This window comes from Trichomonas vaginalis, chromosome IV (genome assembly GCF_026262505.1).
Source record: "Trichomonas vaginalis G3 chromosome IV, whole genome shotgun sequence".
Classification (NCBI taxonomy): Eukaryota; Parabasalia; order Trichomonadida; family Trichomonadidae; genus Trichomonas; species Trichomonas vaginalis.
The window spans coordinates 2,646,413-2,667,269 of NC_067206.1; the positions used below are offsets into that span (position 1 = coordinate 2,646,413).

Sequence of the window (20,857 nt, forward strand, 5' to 3'; positions counted from 1 at the left end):
CCAGCAGAGTATCGCTCCGCTCCATTAATTTTTTTTAAAAAAAGTGCCGTGTGGCAAATTTGTCCTGTTCCCATTTTTGAATACTATTGAATCATAATTTTCAATGATTATATTTGAAATATCAATTAATTCATTGAAAAAAAAAAAAAGAAAAAAAAAGGGTAGTGGGGCCTCCAGGCGCGTTGCGCCCTCTAGCCCTGAAGTTTTTTTTTTTCTTGGGATGGGCCTCCAGGCACTTCGTGCCCTCTAGCCCATAAAAAATTTTTGAGAGTCGTCGCCGTTGACTTTTTTTGTAGAGCACTCAAAATAGTATAACTTTGTCCGGACAAGTAAGGGTCTATCGTCGCTACAGGAAAAGTTACGGGCGTTCCAAGGAAGTATACTTTGAGAAGACTTTCCCCCTTATAGAATGAGATAGGATGGTTATTTTACAAAACTGACAACACTTTGACCGAGTAGTTTTTTTGTGCTGAACAAAAAGTGTCATATAAACATCTGTCAAAAACCGCTTTTTAACTTCACTTAAAATGCCACGTAAGCTACGTAAGAATATACGTAAGAGGAAGAGAGCATTGAAACATCCAATAGTAAAACTGACACCACAACAACAGTTGCAACAACAAATGCTGAATGACCCCACTATGTTGCAACAAATGTCAAGCAACCCTATGCTCTTAAACCGAGTTTTTGGTGCACAGAGTGGAGGTTTAAGAGCGGCACTTTTAGCGAAAATGGCAGGCTATGGTGGAGCTGCAGACGGAACAGCCTATAACCCTCAAAGTCAAATGAATTTGAGTTCACTCAAAAATCAAATATCAGATGTCAAAAAGTCAAAACAAACATACAGAAGCAAATAAGTGAAAACGAAAAGAAACTAGAATATGACAGACACACAAAGAAACTCAATGAGTTAAACGTAGAGAAAAAGAAGAAAGAAGAACAACTGAAAGAACTAAGTACAGAGGAATATGCGAAAAAAGTGTCAGAAAAAGCAGCAGAAGTAGCAAAAATGGAACAAGATGTTATAAATTTGAAAAAACATACTACTCAATATAAAGTACTGAAAGATGAAAGAATAAAACAAAAAGCCCTGAAGACATATATGGATAGCGATGAGTATAAAAAAGAAGTTGAAGCAAATGTAAAGGCAGAAAAACTTTTACAGTTGCAAAACCAAAACGTACAGTATGAAAACTTAGCACAAGAAAGTAAAAATAACGACGCAGCCATGCAAAAGGCAATGAAAAGCGCAGAATATATAAAAGCTAACAATGACTGGTTAGATGCCCAAGCCAACGCTAAAGCAGCCCAGCTTATAGGGTCAATAAGGACAAAAATACAAGCGGATGAAGACAGTTCAAATGAAGCTTTAACAAATGCTGACTTTAAGAACGCCTTCGAAGCTCTTCATAGTAAGGTGAAACAAGTGAACGACTTCTCATCTGGAAAGAAACTGAAGTCTGAAGGTTTCGACAAAGAGTTAAAAGAAGTAGCACAAAATATAACGAAAATAACAGATGCAGCAACGAGACAGGCAGTTCAAAGTGCCTATGACGCCGTTAGAGCAACTGTTGTGGAAAGTCAAGAAAAAGAGTTACAACAGACCAAAACAGACCTAGTAAATGCTTTCTTAAAAACGAAAAGTCAGGTAGGACACTATGCTGCAGATGGAACATATGTGCCAGCTGGTGGAACTTATATACCACCAAACCCTCCAAGAGAAGCACCTGCACCAGGACTACCTAAAACATTTACATCGTCACATGGACACAGACACAGGCATGCACCACAACAACAACCAAAACCAACAGTTCAAAACACTGCACCACAACAACCACAAACAGAGCAAGGACATAAAAGAAGTAGAGAACAAGGAAACCAAGATTTCTTAAAAATGCTTAAAGAAGACTATGGTTACCCAGATACTCTTGACTTTAGTGACAGATATAAAGAAGCTATTAGAAAGTTCAAGGAAGGAAATACTGACCCGAACCTATTTAGCTTTATGGCTCAGCACCAAATGGGATATAATTTCAAACCTGGAAAATACAAGCTCGCTAAGGGATATGATTTAATAGCATATCATCCAAATGACATGACTGAATTTACTCCGAGATATTTGGTGTCAGAGCTAAATGACAATACAACTCTCTTCATGAAACGCGTAAAAAATAGAGACGGAACGAAAGAAGAAAGGTTTATGAGTCCGGATGACTTAGATAGGGAACTTGTTAAAAACGGTCTCGGAATATATGAAATGCCAGCAGATGAGTACAAGAAACTCCACAGGAAGAAGTTCAGATACAACCAGCCATGGAAGAAATAGTTCAGCAACAACAGCTAGAAGAGCCTGAAGGAAACGAACAAGTCCCTCCTTTGGAAACTAACTTCACAGAACTAGATGAAGATTTGGAACAGCCGAAAAATCTTGACCCTCAACAAGAGTATGAGGTGAATATGGAATCTTTCCAAGAGTCTAAGAAAAATTCGGCTGACATGGTAGAAGAATATCGAAAAATGTTTGCCGACATACAAAAGACTCCAACATCAGATGAAAATATTCAGCATAGAATGGAAGAACTGAAAGAAAATTACACAAATACAACAACCCTTTTTACTTACGAGCATATAACGTTCAATCTTTGGATGAACTCGGTGAAAATAAAAGGTTAAATTTCAACAAAACATATAAAATGAAACATTGTTTAAAGTTCATTCAGAACCTAGCCAATATGGAAACAAACCTACTTTTGTTTCTGCAGACTATGGAACTACAATGAGATGGGGTCATAAAGCTAACCCGGATAGGTGGTTCATAAACTTACAACCACAATTCCAAGATGTTGTAGACGCAATGGAAATGATAATGAACCAGATTTAGCTGGTATTTTCAGCGCGGCTTTAATGCCATTGAAAGATATGAAAGATGCAGATATTTGAACCAGTATGAAATGAACATGGCTGATGGAAATATAACACCTGACGTTCTAGAACATTTATCTCAAAGAACTACACAGAACCATAAAGATGGTATATTTGGTGAAGAGTTTAGAAAGAAAGTTAGGGATAGAGAAGGAAGAGAACCTATTGTACATGACCTTGCAAACGAAAGTTTACAATGTCATAAAAACTTACTTTGCAGACAATGAACCGAGAAGGATGAATATTTAAGAAAACTCAAATGGACAGTACCAAATGAAATGTTAGTATTGAAAAACATGTTCCTTGACAAAATAAAACCAACTACAGAAATAAATGACGCAAGACTGAAACGTTGGGTAAAAGCTTTCCCATTCACAAAAGATATTGTTGGTAACATGGAAAGAAAACCAGAATGGCTACAAAAACATATATTTGGAAACGAGCTTATTCCATATGGACAAGCTCTGTTTGAAGAGCTTGAACCGGAAACTCAGGAAAGAGTCATGCAAACAATACGCGAAGACTCAAATACAAACTATGACAAAATCTTTCTAGGATATAGGTTACCTGAGATGGGCGACCAGAGCCCAAAGGCAAAAAGGACATGGGAAATTTACAACATACTAGGTGAACATGAGGCAAAGATGCAACAACTTGAAGCAGAGGGCAAGTTACCAAAAGCGACACCAAAGAAGAAGAGAAGAGTAGAACAAAGTGAAAGTAGTGAAGAACAAAGTGAAAGTAGTGGCAATGAAGGAAAAAGAAGAGTTAAAAACTCAGTCAGGAAGAAAGTAAAGCTTGGTCCACGTGGGTTCTATTATGACACATAAATCCAACTATTCTATATTTTTACCCATATGAAATGTACGCGCCTCAGAATATAACGCCAACAGTTTTGGATGCCATGAATGGAAATGTTTCCGAATGGTATAACGAATGCGACAATGCCATTAGAAGGTCAGAAATAGTTCCTGGAACTTACGAATATACAACTGCTGTTTCTTACGGAAACGTAGGTGAGTTTGGAGAAGGTTCTTCAACAACAGTAGATATTGCTTGCGACAGGTTTCATATAATTTCTATTGACAACTCATTCTTATACGTGGAACAAGACATTGAAATAAAACCTTCTGCTGACTTGAGAGGTAAGAAAGGTTGCAATGGTATTTTCTATGTCGGATACCAATATGCTCCAGAAGTTTTTATGGGATATAAGATATATTCTAACTCTGACTTAGTTCAAACAGTAACATGGGCAAACTATGAATGGTTCGCTTTGAGAAACTCAGTACAACCACAAGCTAGAGAACAAACAGACCAGTATGCAACTATTGAGAAAATAGAAGACTTGACCCTAACGTTCCAGGAGTTTATGTTAACCTTTCTGGTTCAGATGGAAATGCTGTCACTAAAGTAAAACTGAAACTTAGAGTTCCTTTGTCATCTTTCCTCATCTTCAGGTTTTTAAGATACTTGCCAAACTGGGCAGGAAAAATTTCTATTGAACTTACTCCAAGCAAAAATAACTTAGTCATTGCACCAACACAAGACCCATTCACTCTTACAGACGTAAAGGGAGCAAATCAAACGTCATTCGCCGAATTTTGCAAAGACAAAGTTGACTTAGACTTTGGTTTCTCAAACCTCAACACTGAAGTAAAGTATTATTTCAATGCTGCTGGAACTGCTTGGGACCCAGTTAGGTTTACATGCGAACAGTTTGAATGCAAGAGAATAGAAAGCAGACTTGCAGTCTATATGTTGGACCCAGATATTTCAAATGCTTTAGCTGCCAAATATATTGCAGTTCCACTTATGTTCCCTATACACCAAATATCTGTCAAAGACTTTGCAGGTGAAGTTGGAAACCAAAATCCAGGAACCGCAGGTGCAAGAACAGATATTGCTTTAACAACTGCAATGAAACACGCAGATACTATGTTTGTACTGTTCAGACGAACTATAAATGACTATTCTTGTTTCTACAACCCTGGTATTAAATATCATATAAACATAGATGGCAAATATTATCCAAGAGAAGAATATTCTACAGTTGAGGAATATGAGGTCATACAACTTGACATTAGATGCTATGAACTTTAACAACAACTTCACAACAACCATTAACCCTGAAATGCAAGTTCTATTATGCCATATGTGAAAGTATGGACCCATACAGGAAGTCAAAAAACTCAATATACAAATGGAGACCGTTCAAACTTTTGGCTTGGCATTCCATTTGCTGACTCAGAAGACTTTATGGGTGGTATTTCAACTGTTGGTACAGTTCAAATACAATATACTGGTGACAGAGACGGTCCAGATGAATTGAAAGCAAAGAAGTTTACAAAACCAATAGCACTTTTCACGGAAGATGCTCTTTTGAAGATTCGTTCGATGAAACCTGCTGGGGCTCCTCAGATTGGCATAACGAAAGCTTCCATCGAGCAGATTTTGGCAGCAGGTCAGTAGTTGTTCTTGAACTGACTTCTCTCCGTCAAATATTGACAGTACGCCAGTTTTGACATAATATTGTATTATAAACTTACCTTAGAAATATCTGTAAGTTTTTGAAGTTATATTTTTGTCTGCTTCAAGAACTTTCACCATTCGTTCGTTATACCAACTTTCTTTGCTTTATGAAATATTTTGTTCAGCAAAGACTGCTATTCTATAACATTTTCCATTGTTTGTGTAAAGAACTATTCTGTCAATGTATTTGTATTGTTTGTGTGTAAACTTTGTTCTGCTTCAATTCGAAGAGATACTCAAATACGTCCATCTTTTTATTCTAAGTAAAATGTCATTTCCGAAAAATAGAAGCGTAAGTGTTTCAAAAGGTTTAATGGCGGTGGCAGATGTGAAGTTAAATTCACTAACTCAAACAAACAGTCAAAGTGTTATTGTCAATGTCAAAGAAAGAGATGTTGAAGTGGGGAAACCATACGAAGACGAAGATGGTATAACAATTGTTCCTGTAAAAGAACAACCAACATACCCTGAAGTTAGCAGAGACTTAAGTTCTGTTGCAGATATTCGAAACGACTACCAACAACTGAAAGACAAACTTCAAACTCAGGAGAAGATTTGTCAAGCTTTAGGTATAATGTTAAACTTGGTCGAACACAACCCTGTAAAAGTGAACTCATATGTCATTGCACCTCATGAAGTTTTGAAAGAACTATTGAAACTTTTGACAGAGGCAGACGATATAAACATCAAAGAAATAGAACCCGACGTTAGTTGCTGTGGTGTTTCATATAATGTTATTGACAAGATATACGTTATGAAAGGAGGTGAAACGTTGAACTTAAATATAGTTTCCCAGACGTTATAAAAATATTTGACGACACAAACATTTCATTAAAATTTATTTGCTAAGTAAATGGCAGAAGACATAGTGGTTTATACTATTACGACTAAAAACCCTGAGTCATATAATTCTATAACAACAAACTTACAAAGTCCTCAAGGACGATATTGTAAACTAACTTTAAACACAATGACGACTAAAGCTTGTTTTGCTCTTTTGACACCAGAAGATTTTATTGTTGTGAATGGTAAAAAATACTCCTTTGAAGATACTTACTCAGATATACCACCAACAGGTTTTGTTGACTTATTTAATACTTTAAGGACGAGTGTAACATGTGCTGCAACTAGAGCAGGTTTCATTATGTTTGGATGTCCGACTGAGTTTACTATAAACAATATGAGCTATAATACAAAACTTATATCTGGTTTTTACTAACAACAGTTTCCTATAACAGGAAAAGGTGTCATACAAGGAATGTCTATTCCATTGACTTTAAGTACACCTATTTATATATTGTTTCAAACTTAGGTTCAAAGTGCTATTCGAATGTCGACAGAAACTACTATGACCAAAGATACTTATGCGTATAAACAACACTTTCTCTGCTGGTTTGCCTATTGTTCATTCGAATGCAGAGTTTTCAGCTTTAGTAAACTCAAACACTTTAGCAAACATAAACTTAACCTTAGTTGACGCAAACTTTGTTCCTGTAAAACTTTTATGTCCTATGTATTTGTCAATGACCCAAAAGTTTCGAATTGGAAGATGCAACTGGTGAAAGTATTGTATTACAAGAACAACTTCAACAACAAATAGCTCAAGAACAACAAATGCAACAAATAGCTCAAGAATAAAAAAAATATTTTTTTTTATTTTTATAAAAATGTACAGAATAGATGTTTCAGATTTTTATGACTTTTCAAGCATTCAGAAATATGTGTCCATTTCGAGACTATAACAAAGCAGTCGAGAATTTGAAACGTTTAGTCATTTATGTTGACTCTGCGCCCAGAATGTTATGTCATGAAAGAATGGGATGTTGTCTTTAACAAACCTAAAGCGACAATAGTTTCAGAACAAGAATGTAAACAGAAACTTAAGAAAATAAAAGTTGTACAAGTTGGCATGAAGATGTTAGATGCTTGGGATATCTTATTGTCAAAACTTGAAGATTTTTCAGTTCGTGGTATAAAGTTCTATACACCTTCTCCAAACTTCTATTCTATCTTCACTGGATATAAATACGAACAAGTAGAATGGAAAGAAAATGTTATAGAAGCTTGGTTAGACCATGTCAAAGAAATTATATGCAATGGAAACGAAAGAGTCTATGAGTATATCTTATGTTGGTTTGCAAACATCTTACAACATCCAAGTGCTAAAAATGAAACTGCTCTCATTATAATTGGAAAACAGGGAACAGGTAAGAACACTTTCTTTACAGATATCTTATGCAAACTGTTAGAGGGCTATTCGAACCCTAATATGACAAACTTAGAAAACATCTGTGGCAAGTTTAACTCCTCAATAAGAATATGAAACTTATAGTTTGCAATGAACTTCAAAGTATAGATACAACAAAAGTTTTAAACTCAGATGCTTTGAAGAGTCTTATTAACAGACAAAGTTGGAGTTGTTGAAGAAAATATAAAACCAAAGAGTTTGTGAAAATGTTGCAAATTTCATTATGGTTTCAAACAATGCTGTTCCGATGAAGTTAGAAAGTTCTGACAGAAGATATGTAGTTGTCAGAACGTCAGATTCTCATATGCAAGATACAGAATATTTGCGTTGTTGTTGTTGAGAGAGATTAAAAAATATAAAACCAAAAAATAATTGTTATAATTTAAATGAAGAAGTAATTTAAAACGATTTTATTTATGATCAAATTTTATAATATTTTTTGGATCAAATCCATTTTAATAGAATTTATATACTATTCATCTATTAGTAAACACTACCAAAAAAAAAAAAAAAAAAAAAAAAAAAAAGGTAGTGGGGCTTCCAGGCACTTCGTGCCTTCTAGCCCGAAGATGTTTAGTATAAATGAAGTTTTTATTTCGGAAAATTGTTAGTCTTCTTGGTCGAAAACATTATATAATGTTTCACTTTTCACAAATTATATATGTTTTCATGTTTTGTCAAGACTTCTTCGTAAATGTTTTGTCAAGACTTCTTCGTAAATGTTTTGTCAAGACTTCTTCTTCGTAAATGTTTTGTCAAGACTTCTTCGTAAAATCAGACAAAAAATATTTTAGGTGAAGAGGTGAGATTTCACCTGTTTTTTTCACCTCATTTCTCACCTCTTGAATTTTCATGAAATTTACACCAAAAATATATTTTAGGTGAAGAGGTGAGATTTACCTTTTTTCACCTCATTTCTCACCTCTTGAATTTTCATGAAATTTACACCAAAAATATATTTTAGGTGAAGAGGTGAGATTCACCTGTTTTTTCACTAATTTTTCACCCTCTTGAATTTTCATGAAATTTACACCAAAAATATACTACTAGGGTCATTTACGAAGAAATCTCAACAAAGTCTTTACGAAGAAATCTCAACAAAACATAGACAAGAAAGTTCATGAGAAATTAGATGAAGAAGTCTTAACAAAGTCTTTACGAAGAAATTCATGAAAATTCAAGAGGTGAGAAATGAGGTGAAAAAAGAGGTGAAATCTCACCTCTTCACCTAAAATATATTTTTGGGTCATTTACGAAGAAGTCTTAACAAAGTCTTTACGAAGAAGTCTTGACAAAGTCTTTACGAAGAAGTCACAATAAAGTCTTTACGAAGAAGTCACAATAAACATCTGTCAAAAACCGCTTTTTTAACTTCACTTAAAATGCACGTAAGCTACGTAAGAATATACGTAAGAGGAAGAGCATTGAAACATCCAATAGTAAAACTGACACACAACAACAGTTGCAACAACAAAATGCTGAATGACCCCACTATGTTGCAACAAATGTCAAGCAACCCTATGCTTTTAAACCGAGTTGTTGTGTGCACAGAGTGGAGGTTTAGAGCGGCACTTTTAGCGAAAATGGCAGGCTATGGTGGAGCTAGACGGAACAGCCTATAACCCTCAAAGTCAAATGAATTTGAGTTCACTCAAAATCAAATAACAGATGTCAAAAAGTCAAACATAGACATACAGAAGCAAATAAGTGAAAACGAAAAGAAACTAGAATATGACAGACACACAAAGAAACTCATGAGTTAAACGTAGAGAAAAAGAAGAAGAAGACAACTGAAAGAACTAAGTACAGAGGAATATGCGAAAAAAGTGTCAGAAAAAGCAGCAGAAGTAGCAAAAATGGAACAAGATGTTGTAAATTTGAAAAACCATACTACTCAATATAAAATACTGAAAGATGAAGAGATAAAACAAAAAGCCTGAAGACATATATGGATAGCGATGAGTATAAAAAAGAAGTTGAAGCAAAATGTAAAGGCAGAAAAACTTTTACAGTTGCAAAACCAAACCGTACAGTATGAAAACTTAGCACAAGAAAGTAAAATAACGACGCAGCCATGCAAAAGGCAATGAAAAGCGCAGAATATAAAAAGCTAACAATGACTGGTTAGATGCCCAAGCCAACGCTAAAAGCAGCCCAACTCATAGGGTCAATAAGGACAAAAATACAAGCGGATGAAGACAGTTCAAATGAAGCTTTAATGAATGCTGACTTTAAGAACGCCTTCGAAGCTCTTCATAGTAAGGTGAAACTAGTGAACGACTTCTCATCTGGAAAGAAACTGAAGTCTGAAGGTTTCGACAAAGAGTTAAAAGAAGTAGCACAAAATATGACGAAAATAACAGATGCAGCAACGAGACAGGCAGTTCAAAGTGCCTATGACGCCGTTAGAGCAACTGTTGTGGAAAGTCAAGAAAAAGAGTTACAACAGACCAAAACAGACCTAGTAAATGCTTTCTTAAGAACGAAAAGTCAGGTAGGACATTACGCTGCAGATGGAACATATGTGCCAGCTGGTGGAACTTATATACCACCAAACCCTCCAAGAGAAGCACCTGCACCAGGACTACCTAGAACATTTACATCGTCACATGGACACAGACACAGGCATGCACAACAACCAGCACAACAACCACCTCCACAACCAGCACACAACCAACACAACAACCAGCACAGCAACCAACAGTTCAAAACCCTGCACAACAACAACCACAAACAGAGCAAGGACATAAAAGAAGTAGAGAACAAGGAAACCAAGAATTCTTAAAAATGCTTAAAGAAGAGTGTGGTTTCCCAGATACTGTTGACTTTAGTGACAGATATAAAGAAGCTATTGGAAAGTTCAAGGATGGAAATACTGACCCGAACCTATTTAGCTTTATGGCTCAGCACCAAAACGGATATAATCTCAAACCTGGAAAATACAAGCTCGCTAAGGATATGATTAATAGCATATCATCCAAATGACATGATGAATTTACTCCGAGATATTTGATGTCAGAGCTAAATGACAATTCAACTTTCGTCATGAAACGCGTAAAAAATAGAGACGGAACGAAAGAACAAAAGCTTATGAATGCGGATGACGTAGATAGGGAAATTGTTGAAAACGGTCTCGGAATATATGAAATGCCAGCAGATGAGGTACAAGAAACTCCACAGGAAGAAGTTCAGATACAACCAGACATGGAAGAAATAGTTCAGCAACAACAGCTAGAAGAGCCTGAAGGAAACGAACAAGTCCTCCTTTGGAAACTAACTTCACAGAACTAGATGAAGATTTGGAACAGCCGAAAATCTTGACCCTCAACAAGAGTATGAGGTGAATATGGAATCTTTCCAAGAGTCTAAAAAAATTCGGCTGACATAGTAGAAGAATATCGAAAATGTTTGCCGACATACAAAAGACTCCAACACCAGATGAAAATATTCAGCATAGAATGGAAGTACTGAAAGAAAATGTACACAAATACAACAACCCTTTTTACTTACGAGCATTTAACGTTCAATCTTCGGATGAACTCGGTGAAATAAAAGGTTAAATTTCAAGAAAACATATAGAAATGAAACATTGTTTAAAGTTCATTCAGAACCTAACCAAGATGGAAACAAACCTACTTTTGTTTCTGCAGACGATGGAACTACAATGAGATGGGGTCATAAAGCTAATCCGGATAGGTGGTTCATAAACTTACAACCTCAATTCCAAGAAGTTGTAGACGCAATGGAAGCGAATGGTGAACGAGATATAGCTGGTATTTTCAGCGCGGCTTTAATGCCATTGAAGATATGAAAGATGCAGATATTTTGAACCAGTATGAATGAACATGGCTGATGGAAATATAACACCTGACGTTCTAGAACATTTATCTCAAAGAACTACACAGAACCATAGAGATGGTATATTTGGTGAAGAGTTTAGAAAGAAAGTTAGGGAGAGCGAAGGAAGAGAACCTATTGTACATGACCTTGCAAACGAAAGTTTGCAAAATGTCATAAAAACTTACTTTGCAGACGATGAATCGAGAAGGGATGAATATTTAAGAAAACTCAAATGGACAGTACCAGATGAAATGTTAGTATTGAAAAACATGTTCCTTGACAAAATAAAACCAACTACAGAAATAAACGACGCAAGACTGAAAGATTGGGTAGAAGCTTTCCCATTCACAAAAGATATAGTTGGTAACATGGAAAGAAAACCAGAATGGCTACAAAAACATATATTGGAAACGAGCTTATTCCATATGGACAGGCACTGTTTGAAGAGCTTGAACCGGAAACTCAGGAAAGAGTCATGCAAACAATACGCGAAGACTCAAATACAGACTATGACAAACTCTTTCTAGGATATAGGTTACCTGAGATGGGCGACCAGACCAAAAGGCAAAAAGGACATGGGAAATTTGCAACATACTAGATGAACATAATGCAAAGATGCAACAACTTCAAGCAGAGGGCAATGAAGGAAAAAGAAGAGTTAAAAACTCAGTCAGGAAGAAAGTAAAGCTTGGTCCACGTGGGTTCTATTATGACATATAAATCCAACTATTCTATATTTTTACTCATATGAAATGTACGCCGCTCAGAATATAACGCCAACAGTTTTGGATGCTATGAATGGAAATGTTTCCGAATGGTATAACGAATGCGACAATGCCATTAGAAGGTCAGAAATAGTTCCTGGAACTTACGAATATACAACTGCTGTTTCTTATGGAAACGTAGGTGAGTTTGGAGAAGGTTCTTCAACAACAGTAGATATTGCTTGCGACAGGTTTCATATAATTTCTATTGACAACTCATTCTTATACGTGGAACAAGACATTGAAATAAAACCTTCTGCCAAGTTGTCTGACAAGAAAGGTTGCAATGGAATTTTCTATGTCGGATACCAATATGCTCCAGAAGTTTTCATGGGATATAAGATATATTCTAACTCTGACTTAGTTCAAACAGTAACATGGGCAAACTATGAATGGTTCGCTTTGAGAAACTCAGTACAACCACAAGCTAGAGAACAACAGACCAGTATGCAACTATTGAGAAAATAAGAAGACTTGACCCTAACGTTCCAGGAGTTTATGTTAACCTTTCTGGACAAACTGCAGCAGCAGTAACCAAAGTAAAATTGAAACTTAGAGTTCCTTTGTCATCTTTCCTCATCTTCAGGTTTTTAAGATACTTGCCAAACTGGGCAGGAAAAATTTCTATCGAACTTACTCCAAGCAAAAATAACTTAGTCATTGCACCAACACAAGACCCATTTCACTCTTACAGACGTAAAGGGAGCAAATCAAACGTCATTCGCCGAATTTTGCAAAGACAAAGTTGACTTAGACTTTGGTTTCTCAAACCTCAACACTGAAGTAAACTACTACTTCAATGCTGCTGGAACTGCTTGGGACCCAGTTAAGTTCACATGCGAAAAATTTGAATGCAAGAGAATAGAAAGCAGACTTGCAGTCTATATGTTGGACCCAGATATTTCAAATGCTTTAGCTGCCAAATATATTGCAGTTCCACTTATGTTCCCTATACACCAAATATCTGTCAAAGACTTTGCAGGTGAAGTTGGAAACCAAAGTGCTGACCCAGGTGCAAGAACAGATATTGCTTTAACAACTGCAATGAAACATGCAGATACTCTGTTTGTTCTTTTCAGACGAACTATAAATGACTATTCTTGTTTCTACAACCCTGGTATTAAATATCATATAAACATAGATGGCAAATATTATCCAAGAGAAGAATATTCTACAGTTGAGGATATGAGGTCATACAACTTGACATTAGATGCTATGAACTTTAACAACAACTTCACAACAACCATTAACCCTGAAATGCAAAGTTCTATTATGCCATATGTGAAAGTATGGACTCATACAGGAGGTCAAAAAACTCAATATACAAATGGAGACCGTTCAAACTTTTGGCTTGGCATTCCATTTGCTGACTCAGAAGACTTTATGGGTGGTATTTCAACTGTTGGTACTGTACAAATACAATATACTGGTGACAGAGACGGTCCAGATGAATTGAGAGCAAAGAAGTTTACAAAACCAATAGCACTTTTCACGGAAGATGCTCTTTTGAAGATTCGTTCGATGAAACCTGCTGGGGCTCCTCAGATTGGCATAACGACAGCTTCCATCGAGCAGATTTTGGCAGCAGGTCAGTAAGTTGTTCTTGAACTGACTTCTCTCCGTCAAATATTGACAGTACGCCAGTTTTGACATAAAATTGTATTATAAACTTACCTTTAGAAATATCGTCAGTTTTGTTGCTATATTTTGTCAACGTCAAGAACTTTCACCATCTCGGTTATACCAACTTTCTTTGCTTTATGAAAATATTTTGGTTCAGCAAAGACTGCTATTCTATAACATTTTCCATTGTTTGTGTAAAGAACTATTCTGTCAATGAACTTGTATTGTTTGTGTGTGTAAACTTTGTTCTGCTTCAATTCGAAGAGATACTCAAATACGTCCATCTTTTTATTCTAAGTAAAATGTCATTTCCAAAAATAGAAGCGTAAGTGTTTCAAAAGGTTTAATGGCGGTGGCAGATGTGAAGTTAAATTCACCAACTCAAACAAACAGTCAAAGTGTTGTTGTCAATGTCAAAGACAGAGATGTTGAAGTGGGGAAACCATACGAAGACCAAGATGGTATAACAATAGTTCCTGTAAAAGAACAACAACATACCCTGAAGTTAGCAGAGACTTAAGTTCTGTTGCAGATATTCGAAACGACTACCAACAACTGAAAGACAAACTTCAAACTCAGGAGAAGATTTGTCAGGCTTTAGGTATAATGTTAAACTTGGTTGAGCACAACCCTGTAAAAGTGAACTCATATGTCATTGCACCTCATGAAGTTTTGAAAGAACTATTGAAACTTTTGACAGAGGCAGACGATATAAACATCAAAGAAATAGAACCCGACGTTAGTTGCTGTGGTGTTTCATATAATGTCATTGACAAGATATACGTTATGAAAGGAGGTGAAACGTTGAACTTAAAGTATAGTTTCCCAGACGTCATAAAAATATTTGACGACCACAACATTTCATTAAAATTTATTTGCTAAGTAAATGGCAGAAGACATAGTGGTTTATACTATTACGACTAAAAACCCTGAGTCATATAATTCTATAACAACAAACTTACAAAGTCCTCAAGGACGATATTGTAAACTAACCTTAAACACAATGACGACTAAAGCCTGTTTTGCTCTTTTGACACCAGAAGACTTTGTTGTTGTGAATGGTAAAAAATACTCCTTTGAAGATACTTACTCAGATATACCACCAACAGGTTTTGTTGACTTATTTAATACTTTAAGGACGGATGTAACATGTGCTGCAACTAGAGCAGGTTTCATTATGTTTGGATGTCCGACTGAGTTTAGTATAAACGATATGAGCTATAATACAAAACTTATATCTGGTTTTTACTACCAACAGTTTCCTATAACAGGAAAAGGTGTCATACAAGGAATGTCTATTCCATTGACTTTAAGTACACCTATTTTATATATTGTTTCAAACTTAGGTTCAAAAGTGCTATTCGAATGTCGACAGAAACTACTATGACCAAAAGATACTCATGCGTATAAAACAACACTTTCTCTGCTGGTTTGCCTATTGTTCATTCGAATGCAGAGTTTTCAACCTTAGTGAACTCAAACACTTTGGCAAGTATAACGTTGACATTAGTTGACGCAAACTTTGTTCCTGTAAAACTTTTATGTCCTATGTATTTGTCAATGACGGCAGAAAGTTTCGAATTGGAAGATGCAACTGGTGAAAGTATTGTACTACAAGAACAACTTCAACAACAAATAGCTCAAGAACAACAAATGCAACAAATGGAACAAATGCAACAACAAAGTCAAGAACAACAAATAGCTCAAGAATAAAAAAAATATTTTTTTTTATTCTTATAAAAATGTACAGAATAGACGTTTTCAGATTTTTTATGACTTCCCAAGCGTTCAGAAATATGTGTCCATTTAGAGACTATAACAAAGCAGTCGAGAATTTGAAACGTTTAGTCATTTATGTCGACTCTGCCCCAGAATGTTATGTCATGAAAGAATGGGATGTTGTCTTTAACAAACCAAGAGCAACCATAGTTTCAGAACAAGAATGTAGACAGAAACTTAAGAAAATAAAAGTCGTACAAGTTGGTATGAAGATGTTAGATGCTTGGGATATCTTATTGTCAAAGTTAGAAGATTTTTCAGTTCGTGGTATAAAGTTCTATACACCATCTCCAAACTTCTATTCTATCTTCACTGGATATAAATACGAACAAGTAGAATGGAAAGAAAATGTTATAGAAGCTTGGTTAGACCATGTCAAAGAAATTATATGCAATGGAAACGAAAGAGTCTATGAGTATATCTTATGTTGGTTTGCAAACATCTTACAATATCCAAGTGCTAAAAATGAAACTGCTCTCATTATAATTGGAAAACAAGGAACTGGTAAGAACACTTTCTTTACAGATATCTTATGCAAACTGTTAGAGGGCTATTCGAACCCTAATATGACAAACTTAGAAAACATCTGCGGCAAGTTTAACTCCTCAATAGAGAATATGAAACTTATAGTATGTAACGAACTTCAAAGTATAGATACAACAAAAGTTTTGAACTCAGATGCTTTGAAGAGTCTTATAACAGACAAAGTTGGAGTTGTTGAAAGAAAATATAAAGACCAAAGAGTTTGTGAAAATGTTGCAAACTTCATTATGGTTTCAAACAATGCTGTTCCGATGAAGTTAGAAAGTTCTGACAGAAGATATGTAGTTGTCAGAACGTCAGAAGCTCATATGCAAGATACAGAATATTTTGACGACTTAGCAGAAACTTTGACACCTAACTTTTACAACCACTTGTTCTCATATTTCATGACATTAGATATTTCTAAGTTCAATCCAAGACAAATTCCACATACCGAAGAGAGACAAACATTGTTAGAAGCAAACAAGAGTGTATATGAACTGTTTATAGATGAAACTGACTTTGAGTGTTTAGATGAAAGGTCATTGTACGATTCATATAAACAGTATTGTCAAGAGTATGGTTATATGACAGCGTCTAAACGAACATTCTTGGCAAATGTCAAAAATCTTTTAGATGTTCAGAACGGCGTATATACAAAGAAAAATTTTTCTGAGTAAATTTAAAAAAAATATTTTTTTATCCGATAGAAAAGATGGCAAAATATATTTCAGTCAACAAATATATGTCAGGACTTAAAGAAGAACTAGACCCATTCGCTTATTTGAATGTTTACTTCTACCATTTTGAAAAGTCTACATTTGACAAAGTTTGGAACATCGAACCAGTTAAGTTTGCTATTGTGACTAAAAATGGTGCGAAATTTGAAGACTTAGACATAGAAGGTTTGTTAGCAGTCAAAGAAAATTTTGACAGAAGGTTCTCAAACCTTAAAGAAGGCAAAGCATACAAACTTGTTATACCTTATGAACCAAAGAAAGCAGACGACTATGAATATTATGAGTCTAAGATAGTTGAAGTTCAAGGTAAATTGGGTAAAAAGATTTTAGAGTCTAAGCCAGTGTTTACTCCTAAAGAGGAAGAGAACATTGACATTGACCCAGAAATGTTCTAAAAATAAAATTTTATTTTTACATGTCAAATTTCTTTTTCTCTGGAACTGGTTCAGGTTCTTTCTTCTCTTCTACTTTCTTCTCTTCTTTTACTTTCTTTTCTTTCTTTTCTCTCTTCTTCTTTTCTGGTGGAGTTATGTCAAATTTCTCAGAACCATATTTTTGTAAAAGTTCTTTGTCCTTTAATAGCTCATCTATTCTGTTTTCTATTTCATCTTCAAGAACAGCGCATGTGCCTTCTTTGCATTCTAAGAACTTTTGTTGGACTTCATCTTTCCAATCGGCGTCATCTCTGTCAACAAGTCTGTCATTGACAAATTTTAAGACTGCTCTTGTAATGTTTATGGTTCTTGTCATATTCCAGAAACAGAACTTTAGAACAAATTCACCTTTCTTGTTTACACTATGTAAGATTTTATGGTCGACAGAAGTTTTAGAGTCGAAAAGCTTGTCTCGAATATAGATAGCGAAATCGCTAGACATTTTCTAAAAGATAAAAATTTTAATTTTTCTAAAAATATGTTAGAAAAAAAGTTTGCTGACATTGACAAGAAATTTGAGAATGTTTTAAACAAGAACAAGAGGAAGTTGGAAAATGCTCAGATAAAACCCATACATGACAAGTTCTTATTTGCTCAGAATGGTATAACAGGTCTAATTGCACCACCTGGGTCGGGTAAGACTTTCACTTATCTTAAAATGGCTGCACAACAACAAGAACTAGATGAGAAGAACCCATTCTATGAGTTAGTTGTTATTTGTAGTACTTCTGGTCAATTTGACCAAACCGTCAATTCGTTCAAAGATATTATAAAAGAAGTCTAAGTTAGTATGTATAAAAGATACTGAGTTGTTAGATTGGATAAAGAAGTACCAAAGAAGAGTTTTGAAGTATAATGCTATAAATGAGTATATAAATTCGAAGTTTAAAGACCCAAATGAGGAAATGCAGAGAATATTAGAGAAGAAACACTTCAGAAACAAACAGAAAGAGATAGAATACATTTCGAAGAAATTGCAATCTTACGATTGGAAGACTTACCCTCATAGATGTCTTCTTATCTTAGATGACTTTGCTTCTCATCCTTTGTTAAAGAACAGAGAACAAAGATATGTGTCGAATTCTTAAGAAGCTCAGACACTTTAACATCTCAGTCGTAATATGTGTCAGACAGCAAAGAGTTTAAGTAAGGATGTTAAAAGAATACTTACTGTATCATACTTTTCCCTGGATTGTCCGAAGACGATTTCATGGAACTTATGAAAGAGTCCATGGCAGGTAAGTTTGACAGACATGAACTATGGGAGAAGTACAAAGTCATACAAGACCCTCATACTTCTTTCAGAATTCATATCTACGCAAACAAAGTTCAAATTGTAAAAAGTCAAGCTTGAAAAATGTAAGTGTTTGAGTCTTAGTCTGTTGTGGTGCTGGGGCTGTCGGTTCTTCTGGCTTTGGAATGGACTCGGTTGGTGGTACGTCGACATTCGTTTGTGTCCTGTCGGATGGAAGGACTTTTCCTGTCGAAGGAAGGACTTTTCCTGTCGGAAGGAAGGACTTTTCCTGTCTGATGGAAAATTTTTTCCTGTCTGATGGAAAATTTTTTCCTGTCTGATGGAAAATTTTTTTCCTGTCTGATGAAAATTTTTTCCTGTCTGATGGAAAATTTTTTCCTGTCGTTCGACCAAAAAGTTCTCAATTTCGAAAATTTGAATGGTTTACGGACGGACAACTGGAAAATTTTTTCCTGTCTGATGGAAAATTTTTTCCTGTCTTATGGAAAAATTTTTTCCCGACAACTGGAAAAATTTTTTCCTGTCTGATGGAAATTTTTTTCCTGTTGGAAGGAAGAGTTCTTCCTGTCGGAAGGAAGGACTCGGAATGCCAGAAGGATTTGACAAGACAATTTACCTTATAGAGCTACCTGAGCCATCTGAAGTCAAGCGTAAAAATAAATGGTTCATCTACTCTGCTTGTTTGAAGTTGTCAAAATACTCTGTTATTTTTTCCTTTAACAATGGCAAATCTTCTTTGAAGGTAAGAATTGTACAACCTTTCATATCATAGTGTGTTTGAGGTAACGTATCTTGAACTATTTGTTTCACATCTTCATTTGGTGTCATTGAAATCGGTAAGTTTTTCGCGATAGAACCAATTTCTGTCAGATTTGTAAATCTTAGCAAGGTCGTAAAAGCTTTTGTTGTTTCTTCTGACTAAATGCAACATAACCATATCTCTGTCTTCTTCATTTTCATCTCTTCAGTATAAATCATATACTTATAGTTCTTTTCCTTTCCTTTTGGTACCGAACGTGGTATTCTTTTCTGTATGGTTTTGTCTTCTTTCATCATATCTTCTCTGCTTTGTACAAAGTTCGTCAAGAAGTTTACAAACATACCATGCATAGCGAGGTGAAGCCCACATTGCTATTGAACTAACTAGGAACTTATGAACATATATACCTTTTAGATGCGATGGTAAGTTTTGTCTGTCTTGGTACATCTTTTTTAAGTTCTTCATGTTCAAACTCACTGAGGAGTTCATGAGTGCTATTTAATTCAAACCAGTCTTGTGGTTTCTTGGTATCTGGAGCAAAACATGCTGTCAAAATACTTTGCATTTGGTACATATCGTCTTTGACTGAACGAATGAGACGTAACTGTTTGTTAAACTGTATGTACTCGTATTCTTCATTTATGTCTTCATGAACGATAGCAGTTGTTGTGTTCTCTGTTGTTGACATTACTGTCTTTACATACAAAATAAAAAAATAAATAAAAATAAAACTAACTTTATTTTTTCTATCTTTCACAAAAGACCAAAAATAAACGCTTTACATGTATTTTTCAGCAACTTCGTCAAATAATTTTATAGCTTTATCTATCTCATCTACTTCAAACGTTTCTTTACCTTTCGTGGGAGCACCATACATTTTCTCAAACTTTTCAAGTAGTTCTGTTTCTGCAGCTCTCATATCGTTAACAAACACAACCTTAACTCTATTGACTATACTGTCATATCTTTGAGTTATATTAAATGTTCTTCCTATCTTATATCTCTTTGTATTGAAGTCCTTCGGTTTCTGAACGATGTAAAGTAAGCCTTCACTGCAACGTTCAGTATCGAATGAACCATATGTTATGAAATTATATCCAACAACTGGGTCAATCCAGAACAAAACTATTGGTATAAGACTTTTTGTCGATGAGATATGTTCTTGTTCCATAGAATCTTACCGATATCATAAGCTCAGGATTTCTTGTTCAAAATTTTCTGAGTAGAAGCAATTCTAACCCAGTCGTGGGATGTTTTCTTTTCAGATAGTTGTTAAAATGTCTGACAAAGAATATTTGTTGTATTTCTTTGAGTATCTTACGTTTTTAAATCACCTATTCTAACCACTTTGGTCTCATTGTCTATCTTTTTAACTGTTTCAAACTCAGTGTTTGTCATTTCCTGTTCTTACATACAATAATAAAAAAATATTTTAAAA

The 20,857-nt window shown here is 35.1% G+C and overlaps 4 protein-coding genes and 9 pseudogenes across 13 annotated transcripts, besides 5 other annotated features; 10 read left to right on the forward strand and 3 right to left on the reverse strand.

Moving 5' to 3' along the window:
• Position 1: 1 nt before the first annotated feature.
• Positions 2-72: a mobile genetic element.
• Positions 39-72: a terminal%2Cinverted (terminal inverted repeat of MuDR-4N1_TV transposon ID:TVAGG3_0016230).
• A 2,647-nt stretch (positions 73-2,719) lies between these two features.
• Positions 2,720-7,768: a mobile genetic element.
• Positions 3,318-3,752, forward strand: TVAGG3_0016250 (protein of unknown function, DUF4106 family; the record flags this gene model as incomplete). The annotated part of the gene is made up of 1 exon (XM_051220039.1): positions 3,318-3,752. The coding sequence occupies one exon, from the start codon at positions 3,318-3,320 to the stop codon at positions 3,750-3,752; it is 435 nt and encodes a 144-aa protein (XP_051105025.1).
• Positions 3,785-4,862, forward strand: TVAGG3_0016260 (annotated as a pseudogene). Its single transcript has one exon. A coding segment is annotated over exon 1 (1,078 nt).
• Positions 7,769-8,200: 432 nt separating the features above from the next.
• Positions 8,201-8,298: a terminal%2Cinverted (terminal inverted repeat of Maverick-3 transposon ID:TVAGG3_0016270).
• Positions 8,201-20,857: part of a mobile genetic element that runs on past the window's edge.
• TVAGG3_0016280 lies at positions 9,338-10,520 on the forward strand (annotated as a pseudogene). Its single transcript has one exon. A coding segment is annotated over exon 1 (1,183 nt).
• TVAGG3_0016290 (protein of unknown function, DUF4106 family) lies at positions 13,492-13,902 on the forward strand (the record flags this gene model as incomplete). Its single annotated transcript, XM_051220040.1, has 1 exon — positions 13,492-13,902. One exon carries the CDS (start codon positions 13,492-13,494, stop codon positions 13,900-13,902), a length of 411 nt encoding a protein of 136 aa, XP_051105026.1.
• TVAGG3_0016300 lies at positions 14,276-14,811 on the forward strand (annotated as a pseudogene). Its single transcript has one exon. A coding segment is annotated over exon 1 (536 nt).
• On the forward strand, positions 15,221-15,642 carry TVAGG3_0016310 (annotated as a pseudogene). Its single transcript has one exon. A coding segment is annotated over exon 1 (422 nt).
• Positions 15,726-16,356, forward strand: TVAGG3_0016320 (annotated as a pseudogene). The gene has a single exon. A coding segment is annotated over exon 1 (631 nt).
• Positions 16,479-16,910, forward strand: TVAGG3_0016330 (Poxvirus D5 protein-like family; the record flags this gene model as incomplete). Its single annotated transcript, XM_051220041.1, has 1 exon — positions 16,479-16,910. One exon carries the CDS (start codon positions 16,479-16,481, stop codon positions 16,908-16,910), a length of 432 nt encoding a protein of 143 aa, XP_051105027.1.
• Positions 16,976-17,365, forward strand: TVAGG3_0016340 (protein of unknown function, DUF4108 family; the record flags this gene model as incomplete). The annotated part of the gene is made up of 1 exon (XM_051220042.1): positions 16,976-17,365. One exon carries the CDS (start codon positions 16,976-16,978, stop codon positions 17,363-17,365), a length of 390 nt encoding a protein of 129 aa, XP_051105028.1.
• On the reverse strand, positions 17,382-17,510 carry TVAGG3_0016350 (annotated as a pseudogene). The gene has a single exon. A coding segment is annotated over exon 1 (129 nt).
• Positions 17,883-18,477, forward strand: TVAGG3_0016360 (annotated as a pseudogene). Its single transcript has one exon. A coding segment is annotated over exon 1 (595 nt).
• Positions 19,329-20,107, reverse strand: TVAGG3_0016370 (annotated as a pseudogene). Its single transcript has one exon. A coding segment is annotated over exon 1 (779 nt).
• TVAGG3_0016380 lies at positions 20,198-20,609 on the reverse strand (annotated as a pseudogene). Its single transcript has one exon. A coding segment is annotated over exon 1 (412 nt).